The following is a 26,749-nucleotide window of genomic DNA, read 5'->3' as shown; positions in this document are numbered from 1 at the left end:
TTCAGCTCCAAAGAAGAAGAAAACATCTTGCAGCCAGCAATGGCTTCCTCAGGCAACTGAGAAACTTGCAAGATTGGTGGAGGTAAATCCTCATATGCTATGTAACGATCCCATAGGAAGCTTACTCATTTAAGTTAATGAGGGAATTCCCTGGTCATCCACTGGTTAGGACTTGGCCCTCTTATTGCCAAAGGCCTGGCTTCAATCCCCTGTCAGAGAACTAAGATACCACAAGCCAAGCGGTGTGGGGGAAAAAAAAAAAGGGAGTGGGGAAACTTCCTCATCCAGGGACTACATATGAGAGCTGGCCACTCAGTGATCCAAGCAATCACAGTGGTTTTAGACTGCCAGAGGGAGGAACTGAGAAACCAGAGTGGAGATGACTCTAGAGCGACACCTAGAGAAGGTAACCTCACAAGCAGCGCATTGGTTCACCTTAAAATCGTCATTAGCAGTTTTACCTGGGCAAACATATCTGAATAGGCAACAAAACTTTCAAAATAACAGAAAAAGGAGTGAAAGGTTGCCAACCTCCAAACTATTAATAATACCCCAGTACGGTTTGTCAACCAAGGTCCGTCTAGTCAAAGCTATGATTTTTCCAGTAGTCACTTATGACTGTGAGAGATGGGCTATCAAGAAAGCTGAGCACTGAAGAATTGATGCTTTTGAAGAAGGTGTTAGAGAAAACTCTTGAGAGTCCCTTGGATGGCAAGGAGATCCAACCAGTCCATCCTAAAGGAAATCAGTCCTGAATATTCATTGGAAGGACTGATGCTGAAGCTGAAACTCTAAGACTCTGACCACCTGATGCAAAGAACTGACTCATTTGAAAAGACCCTGATGCTGGGAAAGATTGAAGGCAGGAGGAGAAGGGGACGACAGAGAATGAGATGGTTGGATGGCATCATCGACTTGATGGACATGAGTTTAAGTAAAATCCGGGAGTTGGTGATGGACAGGGAGGCCTGGCATGCTGCAGTCCATGGGATTGCAAAGAGTCAGACAGACTGAGCGATTGAACTGAACTGCTGGTTTATATAGGGTCTTCCCAGAATCTGCCTGCAAATGCAGGAGACGCGGTTCTCTCCCTGGGTCAGGAAGATCCTCTGTAAAAGGGAATGGCAGTCCACTCCACTATTCTTGCCTGGAGAATCCCATGGACAAAGGAGCCTGGCAGGCTACAGTCCATGGGATCGCAGAGAGACTGACACGACTGAACGACTAACACTACTACTACTACGGTTTATATACATACAGAATTTATACTTACAAGTTATTGCTTAATTGAGAATTAAAGGAAATCTCACCCTGAAAATGGACTCTGTCCAAAACTTGTTAGAGAAAGCCAATTGGATAAAACACATTTTCAGAATTTTGACCTTAAAGAAACAAAAGGCCTTCCAGGAGAAACTTGCGTTTCTCTCCCTGATCCTTTGAAATGTAAATTTTTCTGCCTGATTTTAGGCATTTCTATTGTGTTTTGAGAGCTTGATCTCTGCTATTCAGAATATTACATATGATATACATTTGGTAGCCAAACAGCCTGGGATTCTGAGCAGCTGTTTGGTTTGGCTATGCCGGCAAATTTGTCACAAATGGCCCCCAACCATAAGGGGCTTTGTCATCTCGGCCTTTGTTGTGCCTGTCTTTACAATGTGGTCGCAAAGAGTCCGACACGACTGAGTGACTGAACAAATACAATGAAGGTCTTTACTTAAACTATTTTGACGGGTAAACTTTGTGGCTCTTGTGAAGGCCGCATCCTTTGTACTCTCTTGTGGGGACACATCTTGAATTTTATGGTTTGAGTTGCTAACATACGGCTGGTCAGTGGCCAGACAATGGATCCTTTAAATTGGAGAAACTTCTAAATTGGTAAGTTCTTACAGAACTCTCATTATAAACAGCTGTTTTACTAGTGTCTATGAAAAGACCAAATTAGAAGGTGGATACAAAAAATATATATATAATAATGGCTAATCTTAAGAACCCCTACCTGCCAATGCAGGAGATGCAAGAAATGTGGGCTTGATCCCTGGGTTGGGAAGAACCCCTGGAGGAGGGAATGGCAACCCACTCCAGTACTCTTGCCTGGAGAATCCCATGTTCAGAGGAGCCTGGTGGACTACAGTCCATGGGGTTGCCAAGAGTTGGGCATGACTGAAGTGACTGAGCACGCACGCATGCACGAACTAACAGACATCATCAGATCAAGAGGCTTTGTGATACTTGAAAGAAAGTGCTAAAATTGAAGTCAGGGGATTTTAATTCTAAATGTGTCACACAGTAGCTGCAAGAATTTATACAATTTATTTAAATTACTTGGACTTTAGAAGTAATCCACAGAAGATTCCTGTACTGCGGATATTGGACTTCTAACACTTACTGTCCTTACATGCTATGCATGGTTCTCTAATACATTAAGTAACTGAACTGGGAAATGAGAAGTAATTTACACCATTTTTAACACCCAAGGTATAAATACCACTCAGGTTAGTCATGAATTACTTGAACGGAGATGCTCACCAAAGAAGTCATCTTTTTTTTGTTGTTGTTGTTGTTTTAAAGATATGCTTGTTTTGGAATTAGGCAAAGATAAGGAGGATAAAGGGGCTTCTCAGGTGTCTCAGTGGTAAAGAATCCACCTGTCAGTGCAGGAGACATGGGTTTGACCTCTCAGTCGGGAAAATCCCATGGAGAAGGAAATGGCAACCCACTCCAGTATTCTTGCCTGGGAAATCCCATGGACAGAGGAGCCTGGCAGACTACAGTCCATGGGGTCACAGAAGAATTGGAGGCAGCTTAGAGACTAAACAACAAGGGGGATAAGGAGTATTAGGATGTTTTTCTTGTGATATTTGAAAAAAAGAACTGGAATGGAAGTCATTCCATGTTTAAACTTGTAACGTTGATAATCCCTGAATTATCTAGTCTTTTCCATTCTATATTTTTGGCTGACTTTGTAATCTTAGCACAAATTTTGTCATAGTTTTAAAAGGACAGTTGAGGGAGTTCCCTGGTGGCCCATGGTTAGGATTCTGGGCTTTCACTGCCTTGGCTCAGGTTCAGTCCCTGATGGCAAACTGAGATCTTGCAAGCCATATGGCATGGTCAAAAATTTAAATAAATAAATAAAATAAAAAAGACAAATAGATTTGCATATTCATGAAAAGCTAAGCTCTAAAAAGCATAGAACCAGTCATTACTCAGATTTTGTAAATGAAATGTGAGTTCACAATAAGCTGCTTTGAAGTATTCAATCAAAAGCATGAAAAGGGCAAGAAAGGGCAAAGCAAGAATTAAACTTTGAAGTATGACTATAGCTCAACCATGCAAAAACAAGACTCTTCTTTATGTTTAGTTTAGAAGAGGGATCTGAGAGAGGGGAAGAAAACATGCAACAGCACAAGTAAAGAGGAGGACTATGACAGACAGGGGCTGAGCAGGAGTGAGACTGAGCTTCAGACAATAATGCGGACTCTTGGTTGCGTCAAAATGAAAGAAAAGGACTGATAGTTTTCTGATTTAAAGAAAGATGCTATTCTATCTGTTTCTTAGTAGAAGAAAAAAAGATGACAGCTGGAATAAGAAATGTTTCCTCCAGTATGGCAGGTCACCATATATATAGAGGGCAAAAGCTCTTTTTACCTTTCAACTGGGGAACCCCTCCTGGATAAAGCAAAGGCTTGCCTTTCCAGCCCAAGAGAGTTTACTCCTATTTCTCAAAAGATTTAACATTAAAAAAATCTTTGAGTAGCACTTAATGCATTTATAGGTTAGAGGAGAAAAATAAGCATATTTTAAAAAATTAAGCCACTGAAGAGGTATTTAATATTCAATATCCATTTCAAAGAGTAGATTGAAAGATAAAATATTGACTTCTCAACTGCCATCGGTTGGACTTACTGCCTCTGTTCCTCTTATGTATTTATTCATTTTCTTCCAGCTTTATTGAGATACCATTGACATACAGCACTAAGTTGAAGGTTACAGCATAATGAGCTACATACATCGTGAAAAGATTATCACAGTAAGTTCAGTGAACATCCATCATCTCATAGACACAAATTAAATAGAAAAACATTTTTTCTTGTGATGAAAACTTTTAGGATTTACTAAAAGACTAACATGTATATAACACACAATGCCGCTGCTGCTGCTAAGTCGCTTCAGTCGTGTCCGACTCTGTGTGACCCCAGAGACGGCAGCCCACCAGGCTCCCCCGTCCCTGGGATCCTCCAGGCAAGAACACTGGAGTGGGTTGCCATTTCCTTCTCCAAGGCATGAAAGTGGAAAGTGAAAGTGAAGTCGCTCAGTCGTGTCCGACTCTTAGCGACCCCATGGACTGCAGCCTACCAGGCTCCCCCGTGCATGGGATTTTCCAGGAAAGAGTACTGGAGTGGGGTGCCATTGCCTTCTCCAATAACACACAATAGTGTTAATTAAATTTATCATTTGTACCTTACATCCCTACTATTTAGTGGTCTTACAACTGGAACTTTGTACTTCGGCCTTCCCCCACACCCACCTCTGGGCACAAATACAATCTCTTTTTATGAGTTTGTTTGTTTTTAAAGTATAATTGACCTCCAACACTATGTTGGTTCCTTTTACACACAGTGACGTCTATCCATTCCAAACTGATCACCATGATGTCTAGTTATGATATGGCACAATACAAAGACATTACATATTTACTGACTATATTCCCCATACTGTACATCTCATGCCCGTGACTCATTTATTTTGCAATTAGAAGTTGTACCTCTTAATATCTCTAATTTATTTTTTTCCTCCCTCAACCCCCTTCCTTCTGGAAACCCCCTATTTGTTCTCCGTCTCTAGAACTGTCTCTGTTTTATTATGTCTGTTAATTTTGTTTTTTTTTAGATTCCACATAAGAGTGAAATTATGCAGTCTTTCTTCCTTTGTGTCTTGATGACTACCTTTAGTGTTATGTTTGGATTCCTTTCTCTTTTCTTAATATTTTCTTCTTTTTTACTTATTTTTTATTATCTGTTTTTCTTTCTCTTTTTTGCTGTGTGTCTATTACAGATTTTTGGTTTGTGGTTATGATAAGGTTTATTTTTATATATAGCAATCTGACAATGAGATTGTTGTAATTTGTGGATTTCTTAAGTTCAAATTCATTTTCACAACCCAGAATTGTAATGCCACTCCCCCAATGTTTACTGTTTTTGACATCATATTTTATATCTTTTTGTTTTGTGTATCCCTTAACTGTTGTGTTGGAGGAGGCAATGGCAACCCACACCAGTATTCTTGCCTGGAGAATCCCATGGACAGAGGAGCTTGGTGGTCTACAGTCCACGGGTCGCAAAGAGTCGGACACGACTGAGCGACTTCACTTTCACTTCACTAACTGTTGTATATATAGATAATTTTATTACTTCTGTCTTCTAGTCGTCCTTTATACATGGTTGATTTACCACGGTTACTGCATACTTGCCTTTACCAATGAGCTTTTTCCTCTTGTAAATTTCGTGTTCCTAGTTATAGGCCTTTTCTTTTCACTTAGAGAAGTCCCTTTAGCATTTCTTGTAAAGCTGGTTTGGTGTTTCTGAACTCTTTCAGCTTTCACTTGTCTGCAAAATTTTTGATCTATTAAATCTGAATGAAACACTTGCCAGGTAGAGTCTTCTTGGTTATACGATTTTCCCTTTCATTCTTTGAATATATCATGCCACTCCCTTCTGGCCTCCAGAAGTGTTAGTTACTCAGTCATGTCTGATTCTTCACAACCCCATGGACTGTAGCCTACCAGGCTCCTCTGTCCGTGGGATTCTCCAGGCGAGAATACTGGAGTGGGTAGCCATTCCCTTCTCGAGGGGATCTTCCCAAACCAGGGATCAAATGTTTCTGGTAAAAAGTCAGCTGGTATCTTTATGGGAATTCCCTTGTATTATGCAACTTGTAGATTTTTTCTTGCTGCTTTTAATATTTTGTTTTTAATTTTTGTCATTTTAATCACAGTGTGTTTTAGTGTGGTCCTGTTTGGGTTGATCTTATTTGAGACTCTGTGCTTCCTGGACCTGGCTATGTGTTTCCTTTCTCAAGTTAGGGAAGTTTTTAGCTATTATGTCTTCAAATATCACCTTTACTCCCTCTCTTCTCATTCTGGGCCCCTGTAATGTGAATGTTAGTACACTTGATGTGGTCCCAGTGGTCTCTTAAACTGTCCTCATTTCTTTTTATTCGTTTTTCTGATCAGTGTCAGGGATTTCCACTCTGTCTTCTAGCTCACTCATTCATTTCTCCATATCATTTAATCTACTGTTGATTCCTTCTAATGCATTTTCATCTCAGTTATTGTATTCTTCATCTTTGTTTGATTCTTTGTTACATTTTCTAACTCTTTGTTAAAAACCTCGAATCTCCGTTTCTGTTCCTACAATCCTCTCCTGAGTTCTTTGAACATCTTTATGATCATTACCTTGAACTTTTCATCAGGTAGATTGCCCATCTCCACTTCACTTGGCTCTGTTGGGGTTTCATCTTTGGATGAAAGATGAAATATGTTCCATCTCCTTTGGAACATATTCCTCTGTTACCTCCTTTTGCCTAACTCTCTGTTTGTTTTTCTGTGTATTTGGTATATTGGTTACATTTTCTAACTTTGGAATATTGGCCTTTCATAGCTGCTGCTCAATCCCTTCTGGTCACCAGAGCTATGTGCTCTAGGGGTGCCCCCTATGTGGACTGTGTGCGTCCTTCTGTCGTGGGAAGTTGAGTACTGTGGAAGCTACTGTAAGGTGTGGCTGGCCCCTGGTCTGGTTGGCTGCCAGGCCCTGCCTTGTGTAGCGGCTACTAGGCATTAGTGAGCAGGACCAGGCCATGAGGTGCTCGCTGCAGAGTCCTGGGGGGTCTCAGGGCTAGCATCGGCCCACTGGTCAGTGAAGCCAGGTTCTGGGATTGCTGCTGGTGGGGCTGGGGTTCCCCAATCTAGTGTCAGCCTGCTGGTGGGTGGGGCTGCTTCCACCCACCCACATGCCTGCTTGTGAGTTCCAGCATGTTCCAAAACTGGTGCTGACCTGCTGGTGAGTGGGACTAAATCTTGGAGTGGCTGACTGAGGGGTCCCAAGATGTCTCTGAGCTGGTGTCAGCCTGCCGGTGCGTGGGCTGGATCCTGACATGGCAGGTTATGGGGCTGCAGGGGTCCAGGGTCTGGTGTCTGCCTGCTGGTGAGTGAAGCCAGGTCCTGGGTCTAGTGCTGGCCCAGTGCTGAGTGGAGCTGTGTCCCAGGATCTCTGGCTGCAGGGCCCTGGGGCACCTCATGGTTGGTAAGATGGTTTGCTGATGGACAGGGCTGGGCTTCAGCCTAGGTGATCATGAGGCTGGTGCTTGTCCACCGGTGGATGAGGCTGGTGTTGGTGTCCTGGTGGGCAGGGCTGGGTCCCAGGGTAACTGTGGGTTCCAGGGGTCTTAAGACAGCAGGCCTTCTGGTGGGTGGGGCTCTGTCTCCCCCCAGCTAGTTCTCAGAGCTGAGGTGTCCTGGTACTGGGGCTGACAGGCTGATAGGCAGGACCAGGTCCTGGTGCTAATAAACTTGAAGGAGGATTCCAAACTGGCACTTGCCAGTACCAGTGGCCACCAGGTAGAAGCAGCTCTCTAAAATCTGCTGCTGCAGTTCCTGTGTCCCCAAAATGAGCTCCAGTTGCCTCCTGCCTCTCTGGGAGGCTCTCCAAGGTCAGCAGAGAAGTCTGACCCAGGCTCCCTTCTAACTACTGCTTCTGCCCTGGGTCCTGGAGTGTATGAGATTTTGTGTGCTCTCTTTAAGAGTGAAGTCTCTATTACCCACAGCCCCACCCTGGGTTTCCAGAAAGTAAGCCCCCCTGGCCTTCAAAACCAAACATTTTGGGAGCTCATCTTCTTGGTGGAGGACCCCTGGGCCTGGGGAGCTTGATGTGGGGCTCAGACCCCTTATGCCTTGAGAAGAACCTCTGCAGTTGTGATCGTCTCTCGTGCGTGAGCTGCCCACCTGGGTGTATGGGTCTTGACTATACCATGTCTCTGCCCTTCCTACCTGTCTCACTGTGCTCCTTCTTTATATCTTTAGTTGTAGATCTTTTCTGCTAGTCTTCTGGTCTTTCTCCTCAATACCTGCTCTGTAAATTGTAATCTGTGTGCCTGGGAGAGGTGGTGAGCTCAGGGTCTTCCTGTTCTGCCATCCCACCCTCTTGTTGGAGACAATCTCTGTTCACTTATTTAAAAAGCATGTGAGAGCATATGATAGTGCAAATCTTGCTTCAGGTCACGTAGAAGATGCAAAACCAAAAAAAGTAGTTTGCCATCAAAAGGTTTACAATCTCTGGAGGTGAAAAACATAAAGTAACCCTAGGAAAAAGGATTCACGTGTTAAATGTCATCAGGCTGGTTTTCATAGCATTTCATTTTTCTTTTATTATAGTACTATTCACATTGCTTTGCAATTTGTCCACTTGTCGATCTTCTTTATTAAACTGAGAGCTGAAGGCAAGAACTGTACCGTGTTTGTCTCTAGCCTACAGACCTAAGACTAGTGGGCAACCTGTAGGAAGAGCTCAGTAACTATTTGAATAACAAAAGAAAGAAACTGATGAATAAATGAAGAAAATGGCTACACAGTTTAGAGGGCAAAGATCATGTCTGGCTGGGGTGGCTGTGTAGGCTAAAGTCATGTAAGTTGGATCTTAGAGGACTTAAAGGTGAGAAGACGTCTGACAAAGAGATTGTGAGCAGATGGCGGTAGGAAACGGGCGAAAGAGATAGAGTTAAAAGAGAACTCAGAAATCTAGTTTTAATACAACCTCCCACTAAATGTGGGAATTTCATCTGTCATCATGATGATAAGTGGCTGAATATCTCATAAGGGGTCCTGTTCTGCTTCTTAGATGGTCTAACTTGACTGGGGACCCTCTACCCCAACTCCTCCATAAATGAATTAATTTCAAAATATTGAAGATTATGTAAAAATCACTTCAATTTTTAGGAAGTTGTTTCTCTGGCAGGTACTTTTTCCAGTGTTTGCTGCTTATAAAATTTAACAAAATTAAATACTCAGGTTTTGGTATGAATCACAATACCTTGTAAACTACATTTAAGATTTTTTTAATTGTAGTAAAGTACACATAACAAAATCTACCATCTTAATAAAGTTTACCAGTACAGTTTATTGGCATTATGCATTCATATTGTTATGCTACCATCACCACTAGGTACAAGACTCTCTTCTCTCCTGAGATTTTCAGAACTTAAGAATGTAAACCATTACTGCATGCAAAAATGTCAGATACATTTTTAATGAAGCTATTTACATTTTAAACCTGTGACAAAATTCAGACTGGAACTTAAAATCAATTATTAACTAAACTTTGGGGCTTGGTGTTTAATGATGATTGTACAAACCACTGGCTTCCCAAGTCAGACTCTAAGATCAACATAAAAACCATGATCATTTTTCTCTTAAAGAGAGAATTCAAAATGCAAAGTTAAGTTTTACAAACCCAGAAAAGATAGGACTTTTGACAGGATAAGAAACTAGATACTCTTCTGTCACTGGATAAATCCTGTGAGAAGTCAAAGAGGTGGTAAAGAATCCAACTGTGGCCTGTCCCATGCCATCACAGCAGCGCGTATTTCTCATCTGTGGGAGCCACCCTCGCCAGAAGAAACGGCTTCAGTTCATTTGGTGGTTGCTCTTAACGGGCAAAGTAAGAGGCAGCAGTGTTCCCAATCTCCTGCTATGAGTTCATTAACTGAAAAGCAGTGCAAGGTAGAACTTGAACCCAGGGTTTCAGGATCTAAGCCCAGTCTTACTTCTGAGAGAAACTTTTCTCTAATTATAATCTCTATCTTGATACTTCTCCAGTGGCTTCTGCAGTTGAGACTTGTCAGGACACTTATTTTTCTCAAACACTGCCCTCTGCAGGTGGTTCTGTTCAGAGGCTATTTCGGGAGCAGCCGCTGAAGCTTGGGAAACAGTTTCAACGCGTTCTGTGTTGTCACTTCTATAACTTCTTCCACTGAGACCCCTTTCACCTGGGCAATATATTCTGCTGAAATGGAAATGTTCCGGGGCTCGTTCCGTACCTGAAACAGTAAAAAGAGACACGGAATCAAACGTGACACTTGACAGAAGCAATCCTTGGAGACTGGATAAAAGAGATGAAAATGAGTAGGCTAAAACAACTGATGGGTTCTTTCCTCTTTTTTTTTTTTTTTTAAAGGGGGTGGGGAGAAGGCCCTGAACTTCAGCCTGAAAGCTAAGGCTACAACACTGATGGAGTCTATGCTGCTCTTGAAACATAGGGCTCACAAAACCCTAGGGCAGGGAATTAACAACTGAGGTCCCAGAACCTAGCACACGAAGCAGTCTACACAGTGGACACTTGTTGACCTGACCGATGCACTAACTGTCCCTTGGTCTGCTCCTCAAGCAAGTGCTTGTAAAGACTGTACTCTGCTGCGTGGCCACTACACCCCTGTAGTGGCAACTTACACCCCACAGGCTGCAGTACAGTTTGATTCAAGTAATGCCATCGTGTGTCTGAAGACTAAATAGGTTATGCACCCATATTTTACTGATTCTAAGATGCATTTCTCCCCTATCTTAACTCTGAAACTGATAAATATTTTACTGACATTCAATGGCATGTGAAAGTATAATTGGTAGTGTTTTTTTCCTTAAGGGTCACAAAATAGTGGTGCATCTTCAATCATTTATATATGATGAAATATATTACTGTTGTTATTATTTACTCAGGATGATAATGTTCAGAGGAATACGACAACTGTTAAGAGCAAAAAAAATAACCTTGATAATGTAGGCTACTAAGAAAACAATGAAAAATGTGCACCCAGATTTAGGTTCAGGGACATTCTTTATATTGTTAACAACATGGTTTGAACTGCGTGGGTCCACTTATACACAGATTTTTTTCAGTAAAAATTACAGTACCGCACAATCCAAACTTGGGTTGAATCTGTGAATGCAGAACCATGTGAACGAGGGCTGGATCCAGGGATGTAAAACTGAAGACACGGAGGGCGGATAGATGCGGACTTTCCATGGTGTGGCACACGGCTGGAGAAGGTGTCAGTATCCCTAACCACTTCGCTATTCAAGAGTTAACTGTACCATGTTGGAAACAAACAACCTACATGGCAATATCCGGTTAAATATACTCACGCACTACAATTTATATAGTTATTAACCAGGATGAGGAAAAGTGTTTATTTACTGACGAACACATATGTTCACCACATAAAAGCAAGTCATGACATGATGTGTTAAGGTTAATTCTGTTTTTATGAAAAACATTATGTGTACATATATGAATATAAAATGTGGAAGGACATAAGAACCTGCATTTATTTAGTGCTTATCGTAGGCAAGGTTTTGTTCTAAGTTTTTCATGGAATTTCTCATTTAATCCTCAAAATAACTCTAGGAGATAGGTGGTATTATTATTACCATCCTTTTTTTACAGATAAGAAGGGATCCTAAACAGCTAGTAAACAGCCCGATTGAGGTTTCAACCTGAGCAATCTGACATCAGAGTATATACTTTTAACCAGTATACTATAGTGGTAACCTTTCAGTGGTAGATGGTTCTATTTTCTTATTATTTTCTGTGTTTTCTATTTGTCTAAGATAAACACATTTTACTCAACAAAAAACATATTCACTTTTAAAATTCATTTATTCAATAAATATTTTTGAGTACCTACTGTGTGCAAGGTATTATGCCAAAAACACAATTTTGATCAAATCATCAAAATACAAATATAAAATTGAATTACAATAACATTTGAAACTCATTTTTAGGGTAAAAAAGTTAGGTCCTTTTCTCCTATTTCGACTAGTCAGGAAGGCAGTTTTGTGCTATTTTATTTTACACTCAAACAAAAAATATCTGCGGTTACAATCCTGTTTTCTCATTCCTTTTCTGTATTTTTGTAAGAGCTGATTTATAAAATTATGTAACTAACTGGACATTATTTAGCAAAATAATCATAATGTAATCACAAATAATCATAGTTTGTTAACAATTTCATCACTACTGTTTCCAAACTCCTTACTCTCAAGTGCCAGTCCTCTGAACCTGGGAGGCATGGAGACAGCTCTGATGGGCAGTCAGGGGCACTCAGGAAGTTATTTAGTGCTAAGTGACTGTAACAGGCACTGTATAAACAAATAAAGCAGATACTGTGTCTTCCCTTCAGGTAAATTTAACTTATAATGTAGCAATATTTATTTATTTATTTAGGCTGTGCTGTGAGGCTTGCGGGATCTTAGTTCCTAGATCAGGAATTGAACCTGGGCCTTGGCAGTGAAAGCACCAAGTCCTAACCACTGGACCACCAGGGAATTCTTAGCAATATTTAAAGTATGATTCTTTATGGCCTATAATAACAAAATGTACAGCCGAAATTTCATAAATAAATCTATGACTATATCAATACATACATGTACTGCAAGATATTGAGGCTAATTTTAGCATGCTAATTCAAAACAGAAAAATGAACATTTATTGAACATCTACTATATATCAGACACACGAAGCACTTTCATATACATTACTTCATTTAATCCCCACTGTAATACTTCAAAGTATTTTACCCACATTTTACAAATGAGAAATAGTTTCAGAGAGATTAAGAAACTTGACCAAAGTCACACAGCTAGTGGGTACCATCACACACCAGATCTGAATCCAGGTCTTTCTGACTCTAGACACTGTTGTTGTTTTGTTTTGTTTTTATTGGAGTACATTTGATTAACAATGTTGTGGTAGTTTCAGGTGTAGACACTGAGCTTTTCTACTATACTGATCTGGGTTTCAATATTACATAAACTAGGTTGTGACCCATAGCAAATAATATTCTTTGGAGCACTACAGCCATATTTGGAAAAGACCTGGTGAAATTTAAGTCAATATAATCTTTCAACCTAGCGCTAAAGTAAGATTCCATTGTATTTACATTGTAAGGAAAAACACAGCTAAACTGAAAATATTTCAAATGAAAGATACACTAAATAATGTAGAAATAGGAAAATCGTTTACCTGTTTTTCTGGTCCCAGCGCAGGGGAATCCGTTTCTAAACAAATTGAAGTTAAAGGCAACTGTTTCACAAGTTTCTGCTTCTTAGAGAAAAGATAAAGCTAGTAAGTGTAAAACATGAGAAGTAAAGATTAAATAAGGAGCATTAAACCTACCTGGCAATGCATTCTACTCGGCAGGAATTTAAAATTCATACCTGAATATTCAACTAATAAATGTCCACTATGTTCTCATCATTCTACACTAACAGATTTAAAAAGAAACATTTTTGGGAATTCTCTGGTGGTCCAGTTAGAACTCTGTGCTTCCACTGCAGGGGGCCCAGGTTTGATCCCTGGATGGAGAACTAAGATCTCACAAGCACTGCAGTGTGGCCAAAAAAAAAAAAAAATTCTTTGCCAAAAATTATCTGAAGCCTCTAGGAACTCAAAAGAGCAGCAACCAAGAGCAAAAAATGAGGTACATCCAGCAAGAAACCAAACATCTGGTACCACATGCTCACTGAAAGATCCACGGAGAGATTTCTATTGTTTCTCCACCACTACCATACTCTGGGTTTCTTCCTGCTATTCACTTTGAGTTAGTCAAGGTTTTATGTTTATAAATCTAAGTTCATGTGCATATTTTGAATTTTAGATTAGGAAACAGATGGTTTTATATTCTGTTTATGATTTTGCCTGGATTATAAGGACTTCAATTAACTCAGTGAGTTTTATACCAAGAGCAATTCTCTTGTTGCCACTGCACTTTTTCAGATAAAAAACGGAAAGGAGATATATGATGCAGAGTGGAACAATGATAAAATAAATTATTTTAAGAGTAAAATTTCAGGGTTTCCTTGGTGGCTCAGTGGTAAAGAACCACCTGCCAACACAGAAGACATGGTTCGATCCCTGGTCTGGTAGGATTCCACACGGCGAGGAGGAACTCAGCCCGAGCACTGCAGCTAGGAGCCTGCGCTCCAGGGCCTGGGAACTGCAACCGCCGAGCCCGCACACCCTAAAGCCTGTGCTCCCCAACAAGACAAGCCACTGCGAGGGGAAGCCACACACTGTAGCAAAGAGAAGTCCCCTGCTCACAACGAGAGAAAAGCCAGCACAGCAACAAAGACCCAGCACAGCCAAAAAAAGAGAGTAAAATTTCAAAAGCACAGGAATATGTATGCTCATGCATTGCTGGCAGACAAAAATTAAACTGGTATAAACTTCCTCAAAGGAAATGTGATGATTTAACCACATATTTAAAAATACATACCCTTTTTCTTAATGGTTCCATTTATACACAGTAACTGCAAGAGTTATGTGAACAACTGTGGATGTACAACGCTATTCACTGAAGTGCTGTTTGTTAACAGTGAAAACTAGACACAACGTAACCTTAACTAAATTACGGTACATCCATATTGTGAAATATTATGTAATTATTTTAAAGAAGAAATAGGTCTATGTTTATAGATACAAAAAATATCCATGAAGCTAACTCAAAACAAAAAGAATATGATATCTTCATATTTTATATGAATCAGATGTTAACAATGATTTTCTCAGTGGTAGGATGGGTTGGGTTGACTGGAAATTTGTCTTTTTCTGAAGTGTCTCAATTTTCTATAATGCACAAATATTATCTTTAAACTTAGAAAGAATAATAGCATTTTAGTTTTGAAAAGGAAATGATACCACTGCTAAAAAGTACTACTAAGAAATTTCTCCATGAATGATAAAAGTAGGAAAAATAAAAATAATCTTGGATCAACTTCAATAAAAATTAAAAAACAAAACTAAAATGCTAAATTGGTAAATAAAAAAATAATTTTGGACTACTGCCTCCCCTGAGTCTTAAAAGGCTGGTTTAAGAGTTAATGATGAGGAAACGTGAAGATATAGAAGTAATGAATAGCTGTTGGGTTGGAAAACTGGTAACAACTTAAGAGTACAAATCAGTCATATAGGAGACTCACCAAATTTCCATTTCCCTGAAAGATACACGCAGAGGTCTGACACACATTCCTAAGTTGTTTTTATAGGAAGCAGACTGTCACCAGATGAAAACTGCTGACCTCAAGCATGTAGATCTCAGACCATTTGAAACCAGATTGACTGTTGATGCTTAAAACTGTTATCTTGATGTCAACCAATTCGAGCACTGAGTACAAGCTGATCACATGCCCTGCAGCCTCCTCCCTCATACAGCCTTTAAAAATGCTTTTCTGAAAGCTATCGGGGAGTCCAGGTCTTTTGAGCATGAGCTGCCCAGTTTTTTTGTGTGTGGATCCAATTCATCTATTTTTTTTCTTTGGCTGTTAGTGCTTTTGGTGTCATGGCAAAGAAAACCACTGCCTAATCTATGGTCACCAAGATTTGGATCTGTTTTCTTCTAAAAGTTTTGTAATCTCAGCTCTTACATTTAGGTCTCTGATCCATTTATGAGTTACTCTTGATGTAAGTATGAGGTAGGGACCTAAGATTAATTTTTGTAATGAAACCAGAACAGTACACAACAGTACAGTAACATAAAAAGTACTGAACAGGAAAAGTTCACGAGAGTAAAGTGCAAGTTCATATTTTAAAGTGCTAGGTCACAAAGTGTAGAAGAAAGTTTAATGAAAGATTTTACCTGCCCGCTTCTTATGACAGAAGGAGGAATTGAGAAGAAGTACCCAGCTTTTACCCCTTCCATGGCTACAGATGGCCGACCGTCAAACGCATGCAGCAACACTTTGTCAGCACCTCTCAAAAATTAAATCAGAGTTCATTTTATTTCCTTAATGAAAGGTTTTCCCACTAATCAAATTGAACAACACAGATTTTAAGTAAATGTTGGTCACTAGAAGGTTCTGAGGTTTCTAAAGGGTAGATAAACACACAGTATTCAACCAGTAGAATAAAAATAAATTCTTAATCTGCAGAATAAATTATATAAAATTGAAACAAATTTTAAACAATTATTTAAACTTCCCATTCCAAACCTTCTTGAAGTTTGTGAACTGTCAAATTATTGTTCCTAATAGGTTTTTTAATGGTCAAACTGTCCTTAAGAAGGATGCTAGTGGAAATGAGGAATTGAATAGTTCACAAATTCAACAGTCAGAGTAGGTTTCCCAAAAACTACTTCCAGTTCTCAAAGCAAGGCTGCTCAGCCTCCATAAAGATCATGCTCTCAGTGATCCCAAGGACTTCAGTACTCACCACTGAGAGCCACAATGCTTTCAAGTTGTAGGCAATTACGTTTACCTCACTATTTGATATTGTTTTTTCAAATGGCAGGTGTGACATTTAGTGGGTTACAACTGTGAGTTATGGAAACAACTTAGTGGGTCATGACTGGCCAGGGTGTGCCAGTCAATATAATCACACACACACCTATACACACACACACACACACAGATGTACTGCTTCTTAAACTTCTGTCAGTTTCTATATGAGTATATACCGAGTTTCAAAATAAACTGCATTTCTTACTGTGGATGGCAACTAAAAAATTTGAAAAGTAATCCTATGAGAAGTATTTTTCCTTTAGGAACAACTGGTGAAGAAGACAGTGCATTTTATGTATGATGGCCACCATCCGAATAATACCATTTTCTGAAGCAGCAGCTATAAAACAGGCAAAAGAGTAAGCCAATGTGATCACCCTTCTTTGCTTTGTGTTTTCCTCTTTCTCATTAATCAGCTGGTTAAGCTGATGAAAAAATTTGAGCTGCTAATTTTTAAATGAAGGCACTAAAGATTACTTGATCCAATTAAAAAAAAACTTATTTATTTTACTTGATCTAATTTTTCATTTGCTTTATCCTGGTCTGATGGACATTACAATCACACTGAAAACCTTATAATTAGTAGGCTGACTTGCAAAACCATCTTAATTGATTTCCAGCACTATGCTTGACCCTTTCCCTTCCCTTTAAGAAAACAAATAAGATGTCTTTTTCTATGAGAACATGGACTAGAATTGTCAAAACATTAGGCACATTTTTCTCAGGAACCTACATACCTTGCTCATTTAAGAGGCTGATGGTAGGTCTTCCAGCTGAGCGTGAGTGAACATTTCTGTTTAACAACAAAAAAACCTTATTTTAAGTATTTACTACGAATATATTATTTTTTATCTATTAAAGTAGTTAAGAGAAAAAGAAAAGTAGAGCTCCATTTCAGGAGAATCATTATTTATCAATAATGTGCTTTAAAACTATTAATATAGAAAGATGATAATTAACCTACAAAGGCAAATTTAGTCTTTTGGCTAATTGGACCTGTCTGATTAGGACTTGTCTTTGCTCTTCCTTCTGTTCATCAGTGCCAGCAAATCTGGGGGAGAAATCCAGTCCAACCTATAACAGAAAAATAAAACAGAATCATGTTTATGGTTTAATGAATCCCAAAAGGCAGATGATGACGCAGTACTGTCCAAGAGAAATATAATGCGAGTCATACACACAAGTCACATACACAACTTTATAGTTTCCAGAAGCCACATTAAAAACACTAACAAGAAACAAGTGAAATTAACTTTAAAAATATACTTTAAGTCACTATTCCTAAATCATTATCAATATTATTACAGTCATTCATATTATTATCTTAACACATAATCAATGTAAAATTACTGAGTTATTTTACATTCTTTCTTTGAGGTACTGAGACTTTGAAATCCTCTGTGCATTTTATCCTGATAGCACACATCAGTTTGGGCCAGTCACAGTTCAGTGCTCAACAGCTGCATGTGGTCCCCACGCCGGACAGTAATGATTATAAAGGACTGCTTCCCTTGATACTATTTTGGCATGCACTGCTATACGCTATATTCTGAATGTGTTATTCCTATCTTTTATCTTTACAAGTGGAATTACCAAGTGATAAAATGCTTCACAACTTTAAATTATTAAGTTTTTTATTATAAACTAACCTATTAATATTTAAACTATGCTGGTACATACTATTTCAACTAACCAGAGAGATGGCCTTATTTAAGCAAAAGGAAAAAAAGCAAAGTATATTGAAATGCTAATAAAGCAGTCTTCTTCCATTAACAAGCCCATGGGGAGGCGTTCTATTGTTTTATCCCTAAGTGCTTTTGCTTACTGAGGAAGTACTAACAAGTTATTCAGTTGAGCAGGGTGAACATAATTATCTTCGTCTGTTATAATCACCGACACTGAATTAAGGACTGCTTTCATGTATCACATGGAGGTCTGGATCAGAAATCACTTGATCAGCTAGTGGATATTTACCTCTCCAATTGCCAATAACTGATCCTGATAATTCTCGATAATGGGCAAAGCTACATCCAAATCCTGGGATGAAAAAAAAGAGTAAATTCATTCAAACAGAAGGAGAGAGGAATTTCATAGGTTTTGTATCAACACCTATTATATGCCAGGCACTATGCTATGCTGGGTCCTTTACATACAAATCCTTTACCCAGCTGAGGAACTAGGAATGGTAATCCTATAATGGTGAGTAATTCTAGCTGGAAATTTGAGCAGAAATGTCCCATACCCAGTTAGTTATAAGAACATTACTTCTTATGAAGATTCCCACTTCAACACTTCCTTCTGTTTAGGAGGCATTTGGATTTCCTGGAATAGCTGAGCAAGAAAGAACAAAGCCACTCACCTCGGGGAGTCTGGGAGTGCATTGTTATATTCTCCTCTTAGGGTACGAACGAATGACTTGTGAATTTTAATAGTGATAATCCCAAACATGTTTTGCACTATTTTCACTGATTTCATCTTTATAGTTCTGTGTATCGTATTTTTGTCCTAAAGTTTCAACAATATAAATACTAAATTTCACGCATATGGCTGTTTGTCAACTACTGAAGTAACTGTGTACCGCTAGTTTCCATATCACTGTTTCCACGTAAAGAGAATTTCCCCTGCAAGGGTTTCCTTGTAAGGTAAGAGAAAAACAAATATATGGAAAACTTGCTTCTAGATATTTTAGATTACTTTGAGGATTTCAGAGTATGTAAATTCAAAGTACTTCTAGTGAGAATAATCAGAAAAAGGAGAATTAAGAAAAGAGAGGTAAAAACAGATGGTCGAGGAACAGGAGAAGATGTTATAATTACGCCTGAAGAAAGAGAAAAGAAGATAGGGGAGGATAAATCCAGGCCTTACAATTCCAGTAGACTCAATGAAGAAGAATTAACATTGTCAAGAGGAGCTAAGAGTACATAACCAGAGTTAGTTACCAGAGAAGGTGTCTGACAATAGCTGAGTAGGTCAGTGTCAGGAAAGGATCTTCTGTATCAAATGTTCAAACTAATCTGTGTCTCTGGGACCTCAAAGGGACTGGAGAAGTTGGAGAGATTACCCAGCAAACGTAGCACACTTAGACAACCTTAAGACAAAGAAATTACACATTTGGATGAAGACCAGATATAGGGAAAAAATCTTTCTGGGTATATGTATTATCTATAAAAACAAGGAAAACAAACTTACAATGAGATTATTTCAATTCCTTGTGAAATAATTTGGAAGTTTCTGGCAAGTCAAGGATAGTAAATTGTTAATAGAAATACTACTTCATATCACTAATGTGTATAAATATATGTGGTCTTCATCATTTTAATAGATGTAAAAATACTTCAAAGGACGTTCATAGGTCTATTTCTGACTTTAGTTCTATTCCTACTTCCTCCATAAGGTCTTAAGTTCCTTAAGAGCTAGTGGTTCTATTGTGGGGTTTTAAATATTCTATACCTTTATACTCTATGACTGGGAATTCTGCAAATAATTATGCACCATTTACAAACGAGGAAAGTGAGACCTGGCAAAGTTAAGTGCCATAGATCGCAGAAGGCAGCAGGCCAAGTCTCTCTGACTTCAAAGCTCATGATGTTTCCACTATGCTGTTCAAAAAGGAGGTAGAGAGAAGGAAAGGAAGGGCAAAGGGGAGGGAGGAGAGATTTATTCTGACTGATTTAAAATAATTAGATTTTTTTTTTTTATTAAAGAAAATATTTAGTCTTTAGAACCTTTAGAACAGGGGTCAGGCTTGTAACAGAAATGACTGAAGTGGGTTAAGTAGGGACAGGAGCCAATGTATGGCTCAGTGGGTAAAGAATCTGCCCAAAATGCAGGAGATGCAGAAGATGCGGGTCCAATCCCTGGGTGGGGAAGATCCCCTGGAGGAAGGCATGGCAACCCACTCCAGGATTCTTGCTCGGAGAATCCCATGGACAGAGGAGCCTGGTGGGCTATAGTCCATAAGGTCACAAACAGCTGAACACAATTGAAATGACTTAGCACTCATGCACATATACCTTATAACCCACATTTTCTATAAAATTATATTTAACCTTGTAGCATCATATTTAACACTGTATAAGTTAACTATTTATTTTTGAACTGCTAGGCTGTTCCCTCTTTTTCTCTATTATAAATAATGCTGTAATAAACCTCTTTGTGAAAGAAGATAGAATTTTTTTCTTTTGGATTATTGCTTTAGAATAAAAATCAGAAAGAGGAGGATTACTGAGTCAAAGGGTAATACCATTTTTTATGGCTCCTGTTTTATAAGACTATTACCTTTAATGTGACACTTCTTTGGTCTTCTGGTGAAACTCCTTGAACTGGGTGAACACCCAAGCATGGCAGGACAAACCCATTATACCTAAAAATGTAGAATGAATTAAGAAAGCAGGATTATTAGACTAGGAGACAATGTTACTCTGAAGAACAAGTAGGAAATAATTTTTTTAAGGCTGTTAATGTAATTTTTTTCCTTCTCATTCTCTTTAAAAATGGATGATCTTTGATATTATAAACATGACACCATAAATGCATCCTTTTCTATTTCTTTATGAGAAGTAGCACCTTTGTGAAAGCTGCATAATCTTTTCAAATTCTCCTGAATGTTCAGCGACCACCACAAGAGCCATGACATTGGCCTGGAACAAAAATGAATAGAATTTAGTTATAGTCTCAATATACATCCAATACAACTAAATAAAAATTTAAAGTTTTCTGTGCTTTTAGTTATCCTTGCTCACTCACACTCCATCAATATAATGGCTATCACTAATTAGCTACTATGTTTTGGACATATATTCAGTGAGTATAAATATTACCCCATTTAATCTGCACACCCTTTTGACATAGGCATTGCTGTAATCCACTGTATGGATCAAGAGACATTTGGATGGAGTCATATAACCTGCCCAAGATCATCAGGCGTGTGATACTCCAAATACCACACTCCTAATTAAACTGCAATAGTTAAAGATGGCTATATATAAAAATGGCAACCATTTCTATAAGTTTCAAGGAAGACCACAAAATGCTAGTTGTAATGAATTTCATAAATGCTTCCCCAAATTAACAATTTTCCTCCAAACAAACCAAAATGTTTCAGAAAACTTTTATAATTTTCCCAAGATCTTCAGAATAATGCTAATTTAAGAACTGACAGCAGAGAATGCAATGGCCCTCCACTCCAGTACTCTTGCCTGGAAAATCCCATGGGTGGAGGAGTCTGGCAGGCTGCGGTCCATGGGGTCCTTAAGAGTCGGACACGGCTGAGCGACTTTACTTTCACTTTTCACTTTCATGCATTGGAGAAGGAAATGGCAACCCACTCCAGTACTCTTGCCTGGAGAATCCCAGGGATGGGGGAGCCTGGTTGGCTTCCATCTATGGGATCGCACAGAGTCGGACACGACTGAAGTGACTTAGCAGCAGCAGCAGCAAGAACTGACAGACGGACCAACCTGTTCTATATAGCTGGCATACCTGGTGTCTGTGGGCATGTGTTCTGGATTCAGACTATCTTGTCTGTATCACTTTACTAGTGACACATCTTTGGACAAGTCAGTCTAGGCCTTAGCCTCCTCATCTATAAAACAGGTAACGGCTGCCTATAAAATAGTAGCTTCCTTAGAAGGTTGTTGAGAAACATTAAATGAGATAATGTACAGAACGGGTTTAAGTTCAGTGCCTGGCACATAGCAAACAATAGGTGCAGCTTATTGTTAATGTATGTTTTACTGGAGCAACATCAACATATTATACCAAAATTTCAAACTATCTTAGATCAAAATTAGCAGGAAAATAAAAACAACCAAAAAAGAGCAAGTATAGCTATTGGCTTACTTTCTTGGCTTTCTTCAGCACATCATCCAGATCCTAAAATAAACATAAATAATCATGATCATTTTAGATGGATAAGTAACTATCCTTTGCTTGTGTATACCAATGCAGTTGAGGCATATTAAGACCGACAATGACGGCAAGGAACAGGGTGGTGAGCAGAGCCTAGCTGACACACCTTCCATTTACTCTCTCAGTAAATTCTGGCTTATGTTCCCCCTCTACTGGAACAGAAACTGTTATTGTCAAATATAAAAGACACTTCTCTTTCCCACTCTACCCTTCAGCAGCATTAGAAACTCCTCACTTTTCTACTCTTTCCTTCCCCAAATATTTTCTACTCTTGGCTTCTGCAAATATTTCTCTCCAGCTGTCGGCTACTTATCAAGTCTCCTTGACTGGCTCTTTCTCCTCTGATTTCAGGACCATAGGCTTCTCTTTGTGTACTTTCCGTTAAGTGATCTCATTACTATACTCATTATGCTAGTGAGTCCCCAGTTTTTATCTCCAGCCTGTAATTCTCTTCTGAACCCAAGATTCACATTTTTAAATGACCATATGACATTTCCACTTGGATGGACATCAGGTTTCAACATGTGCCAAGCATAACTATTTTCTCCCCAACAAATCTGTTCCTTCTGCCTGCCTTCTCCAATCTGTTTTCCCTCATCTCAGTAAACAGCACCACTATCTCTCTCCAGCATCCTCTAGTTCTTCCTCTCCCTCTCTCTGCACATCCAGTTCCTCTCAGTATGTACTTAAGAATCGACCTCCAAAATATAACTTGAATCCATCTGCTTCTCTCGCTTGCAACTCCCCTGCAACCTCGATCTTTAGTCTCAATACTGCAATAGCCTCCAAACCGGTTTTCTAACTTCTAACCCTTGTTCTCCTCTATCCATTTACCACACATCGGCAGAAAGGTTTTTAAATGGATTATCAGATCATGTCTCTCTCCTTCAACCACCCACCCACCCAACCAACAAACAGTTTTACAGGATCCCCATTGTGATTCTGGTGGCTCAGACGGTAAAGCGTCTGCCTACAATGTGGGAGACCCGGCTTCAATCCCTGGGTCGGGAATCTCTCTTGGAGAAGGAAATGGCAACCCATTCCAGTATTCTTTTTTTTTTCCTTTTTTTTTTTTTCTCCAGTATTCTTGCCTGGAAAATTCCATGGACAGAGAAGACTGGTAGGCTACAGTCCATAGGGTCGCAAAGAGTCGGACGCGACTGAGCGACTTCACTTTCACTTTTCACTTTCATTGTGATTCTAATGAAATGTGAATTCGTGCCTCACCTATCCTATGCAAACTTCTTGAGTCCGATTTTATGCTTCTCTCTTTTTAGCTCATCGGACGCCACTCAGGCTTTAGATATCTTGAATGTGCCCAATTCTGTCCTGTCGAGGGGCCTGCAACCCGCCTGCTTTCCTCACCACCATGCACCCACCGCTTTGTCCTTCTTCCGCAACTTATGCGTCACCTCTTGAGAGGTTTAACCCTCAAAACAGAACCGCCTCTTCTTTCTCTAATACGAGCCTCTGGTTTCCAATGTAGCAGGTAAAACACGTTGACATTACGCGTGGAACTTCGCCCCACGGGAGGATAGCTCGAAGGGTAAAGGACGGGGGCCGCCCCGCTCCCACGGGCCCGACCTCGCCCTCACGTACGTGGTCAAAGTCCGGAGCGGAGAGGTGGCAGTGACAGTCCACCAGCCCTACGCCCACCGCCCCCATCATAGCAGCCACCGAAACCCCTGGACTCGCCGCGGAGCCACAGCCGGAACGCTAGTGCCGCGGTGGGCTCAGTTTCCGGCCGGACGTGTGCTCCTTCCTCCCGGGAAACCCGCCCTTCCGCCCTCAGAATTCCCGCCCCGAGTTCAAGTTGGAAGAATGGAGCGGGCCCTCGGGTCGGTACCTCGCTCCCCTTCGGGGGACGTGGGGAGAGTGGCCGGGACGGAAGACAGGGCCTCGGTCCCTGCCACCTACCGAAAAGACTTCCGTGTGCGCTGCACCTCGAAGCGGGCCGTGACGGAAATGCTAGAACTGTGCAGCAGCTTCGTGCAAAAACTCGGGGACGCGCTGCCTGAAGAGATTCGGGAGCCCGCGCTGCGAGATGCGCAGTGGGTACGGGCCCAGTAGCTATCTCTTGTCTTTTCACCCGCTTTCTCCACACCCCGGTCTCAGTGGTCAGGAGGAGCCCACGGCCGGTTTTGGCAGAGTTGAACGGTGCCCGGGAACGCGAGGGAACGAGATAGATGCTGGAGGCAGCTGGGTGTTGTTAGTTAGAGCAGTGCTGTCCGACCGAAAAATTCAAGGCGAGCCATGTATGTCACTTGAAATTAAAAGGAAGAAAATAGGTGAAATTAATGATATTTATTTAACCGTGTCCAAGATACCATTTTAACTTGTAATAATTTTAAAAAAAAGGAACAGCTAGTTTACATTCTTTGGTTCATACCAAGCTTTTCACATCTGTCTTAAACTTAAACCTGATGTCCTTTTCCACTAGCTACATTTTAAGGCTTCAACAGCCACAAAGTGGCTAGATTGTCCCCTGTTGGATGGCGTAGACAGAGACTCAGAAAGGAGAATCCTGGAAGTCAGTCACCAGGCTAGCTTTTGGTCTTTTTGCTTGTTTTTAGAATATCTTGTAAAGACAGCGAAAACATTTTCTCTACGAGTCTAAAGTAGATAAGGAAGCTTCCCATTATAAACTTCACTAAGATCACACCGACCCTTATAATCCGTTTCCCCTTCCTTTCTCAAGTATTTTGCAAAGCTCTGTAGAAGATGAGTTTTTTTTGGGGGGGTGGTGGCGTGGGGGAAGACACAAATTGAGGGATTTGTGCCAGTCTGAAGAAAGCACACAACCTATTTATATACAGGGGAAAATGTCAAAATGTTTGTAATGCAGTACAGTTTTACTGACCACAATGCAAACAAAATAAAGTTAAGTGGATGAAGAATGTTAGAACACTCCCTGGGTTGTGATTCTGTGTTCCAGTATTATATACGCTGACTTTTATATCATTCCCCCTTTGCTAGCAAGGGAAGGATAGAGACATACCTGAGGACGTTCTTAGTAGTAGTTTCACAGGAGAAGACTTGTTTCTTTGTGTAATGATCTTAGAATTTACCCCTTTCCAGGAAGTGCTAAGGTACTTAGAACATTAATTCTCCTTACAGGAAAAGAGGAACTTGGCTTAACCGATTATACTTTATTAATGGATGAGAAAGTAAATTAGAAGATAAAAGATGTGAAGACTTAAACTACCAAGGGAATTCACTTGTGCTTTAATTAAGAAAACAGATAAAAGGCGGAGGCTTCAGGAATGTTGACATCTTTATCTAAAACTGCATAATATAGTAACATTTTTTGTGATAGTTTTAAATTTATTGAAGTATAGTTGATTTACAATGTTGTGTTAATTTCTACCGTATAACAAAATGATTCAGTTATACATATATATGCTTTCTTTTCCATCATGGTTTATCACAGAATATTGAATATAGTTCTCTGTGATGTACATCAGGACCTTGTTGTTTATCCATTTTACACGTAAAAGTTTGCATCTGCTAATCTTAAACTTCTAATCCATCCTTCTCCCACCCACGTCCTGCTTTGTACACACAAGTCTCTTCTCTATGTGACTTTGTTTCATAGACGTTCTTCTGTGTCATATTTTAGATTCTGCATATAAATGATACCATGTATCTTTCTCTGTCGGACTCCCTTCACTTTAATGTGATAATCTCCAAGTCCATCCATGTGTGGCAAATGGCTTTATTCCATCCTTTTTGCGGTTCAGGAGTATTCCATTGTGTATGTGCCGCATCTTTACGCTTCATCTGTCAATGGACATCTAGGCTGTTTCCATGTCTTGGCTATTGTAAACAGTGCCACGGTGAACACTGGGGTGCGCATCTTTTTTTTTGAAGCTATTTATTTTTGTATTTAGCTGGATCTTCATCGCTGTGCGAGGACTTTCTCTACTTGCGGCTAATGGGGCTGCTCTTTAGTTGCTATGCTCGGGGCTCTCTTTGTGGTGACTTCCCTTGCTGTGGAGCACTGGCTCTAGGGCATGCGGGCTCCAGTAGTTGTGGTGTGTGGGCTCAGTAGTCGCAGTTCCTCGATTCGAGAGCATAAGCTCAGTAGCTCTGGCGCACGGACTTAGCTGCCTCATGGCCTGTGGGGTCTTCCCAGACCAGGGATTGAACTCATGTCCCCTTGCATGGTGGGCAGATCTTTAACCACTGGACCACCAGGGAAGTCCTGCATATCTTTTCAAATTTTATTTAGTACTTTTCTCCAGATAGATATGCCCAGGAGTAGGATGCAGATCATATGGCAACTCTTAATTTTTTGAGGAAATTCCATACTGTTTTCCATAGTGGGTGTATCAATTTACATTCCCACCAGTCATGAAAAAAGGTAGCATTTATAATCTGTAGACTTTTTATTTAAGGCTTTCAAAAATTAATTAGTTAATTTTGGCTGCACTGAGTCTTCATTGCTGTGCTCAGGCTTTCTAGAGGCAGGCGGGTTTCTTGTGGCAGTGGCTTCTCTCGTTGCAGAACACAGACTCG

At 40.0% G+C, this 26,749-nt stretch overlaps 2 protein-coding genes and 1 non-coding gene across 13 annotated transcripts in view; 1 reads left to right on the top strand and 2 right to left on the bottom strand.

The window, feature by feature from the left end:
* Nucleotides 1-9,153: 9,153 nt before the first annotated feature.
* TATDN3 (TatD DNase domain containing 3) lies at nucleotides 9,154-23,987 on the bottom strand. 8 transcript variants are annotated; one of them, XM_006054043.3, is made up of 10 exons: nucleotides 23,831-23,986; nucleotides 22,163-22,195; nucleotides 20,888-20,961; nucleotides 20,600-20,684; nucleotides 18,296-18,358; nucleotides 17,286-17,395; nucleotides 17,059-17,114; nucleotides 15,682-15,794; nucleotides 13,071-13,169; nucleotides 9,154-10,092 (listed from the first exon to the last, which is right to left on the bottom strand). In XM_006054043.3, the coding sequence occupies exons 1-10, from the start codon at nucleotides 23,897-23,899 to the stop codon at nucleotides 9,949-9,951; spliced, it is 846 nt and encodes a 281-aa protein (XP_006054105.3). In that variant the 5' UTR covers nucleotides 23,900-23,986; the 3' UTR covers nucleotides 9,154-9,948. The 8 variants fall into 8 exon arrangements, with proteins under 8 accessions (XP_006054105.3, XP_006054106.3, XP_006054107.3 ...); XM_006054044.3 differs by having other exon boundaries at nucleotides 13,071-13,151; nucleotides 23,831-23,985; XM_006054045.3 differs by having other exon boundaries at nucleotides 13,071-13,148; nucleotides 23,831-23,985.
* On the bottom strand, nucleotides 12,302-12,373 carry TRNAE-UUC. Its single transcript has one exon. It is a non-coding gene; the product is annotated as a tRNA-Glu (tRNA).
* Nucleotides 23,988-23,993: 6 nt separating the features above from the next.
* The window catches only part of NSL1 (NSL1 component of MIS12 kinetochore complex), a 70,098-nt gene continuing 67,342 nt past the window's right edge, over nucleotides 23,994-26,749 (top strand). The window contains exon 1 of one of the 4 annotated variants that reach the window (XM_025285443.2): nucleotides 23,994-24,286. In XM_025285443.2, coding sequence (XP_025141228.2) covers nucleotides 24,053-24,286 — 234 coding nt within the window. In that variant the 5' untranslated portion in view covers nucleotides 23,994-24,052. The remainder of the gene's footprint in view (nucleotides 24,287-26,749) is intronic. The other 3 variants (XM_044942691.1, XM_025285444.3, XM_006054049.3) reach the window with 3 other exon arrangements.

This window comes from Bubalus bubalis, chromosome 5, assembly GCF_019923935.1.
Source record: "Bubalus bubalis isolate 160015118507 breed Murrah chromosome 5, NDDB_SH_1, whole genome shotgun sequence".
In the NCBI taxonomy this organism is placed as follows: Eukaryota; Metazoa; Chordata; class Mammalia; order Artiodactyla; family Bovidae; genus Bubalus; species Bubalus bubalis.
Note: the sequence above shows the minus strand (reverse complement) of the source record. Positions and strands in the feature narration are given on the sequence as shown.

What these genes read in the sequence shown, in the direction of transcription:
- TATDN3 (XM_006054043.3), bottom strand. Translation starts at nt 23,899, where the DNA reads ATGATGGGGGCGGTGGGCGTAGGGCTGGTGGACTGTCACTGCCACCTC. An exon ending in CAGCCTCTTAAATGAGCAAG is followed by an intron (nt 15,795 to 17,058) that starts GTATGTAGGTTC and finishes AATTTTTGAGAG; the next exon opens with GTGCTGACAAAGTGTTGCTG. An exon ending in CTGTCATAAGAAGCGGGCAG is followed by an intron (nt 13,170 to 15,681) that starts GTAAAATCTTTC and finishes TACACTTACTAG; the next exon opens with CTTTATCTTTTCTCTAAGAA.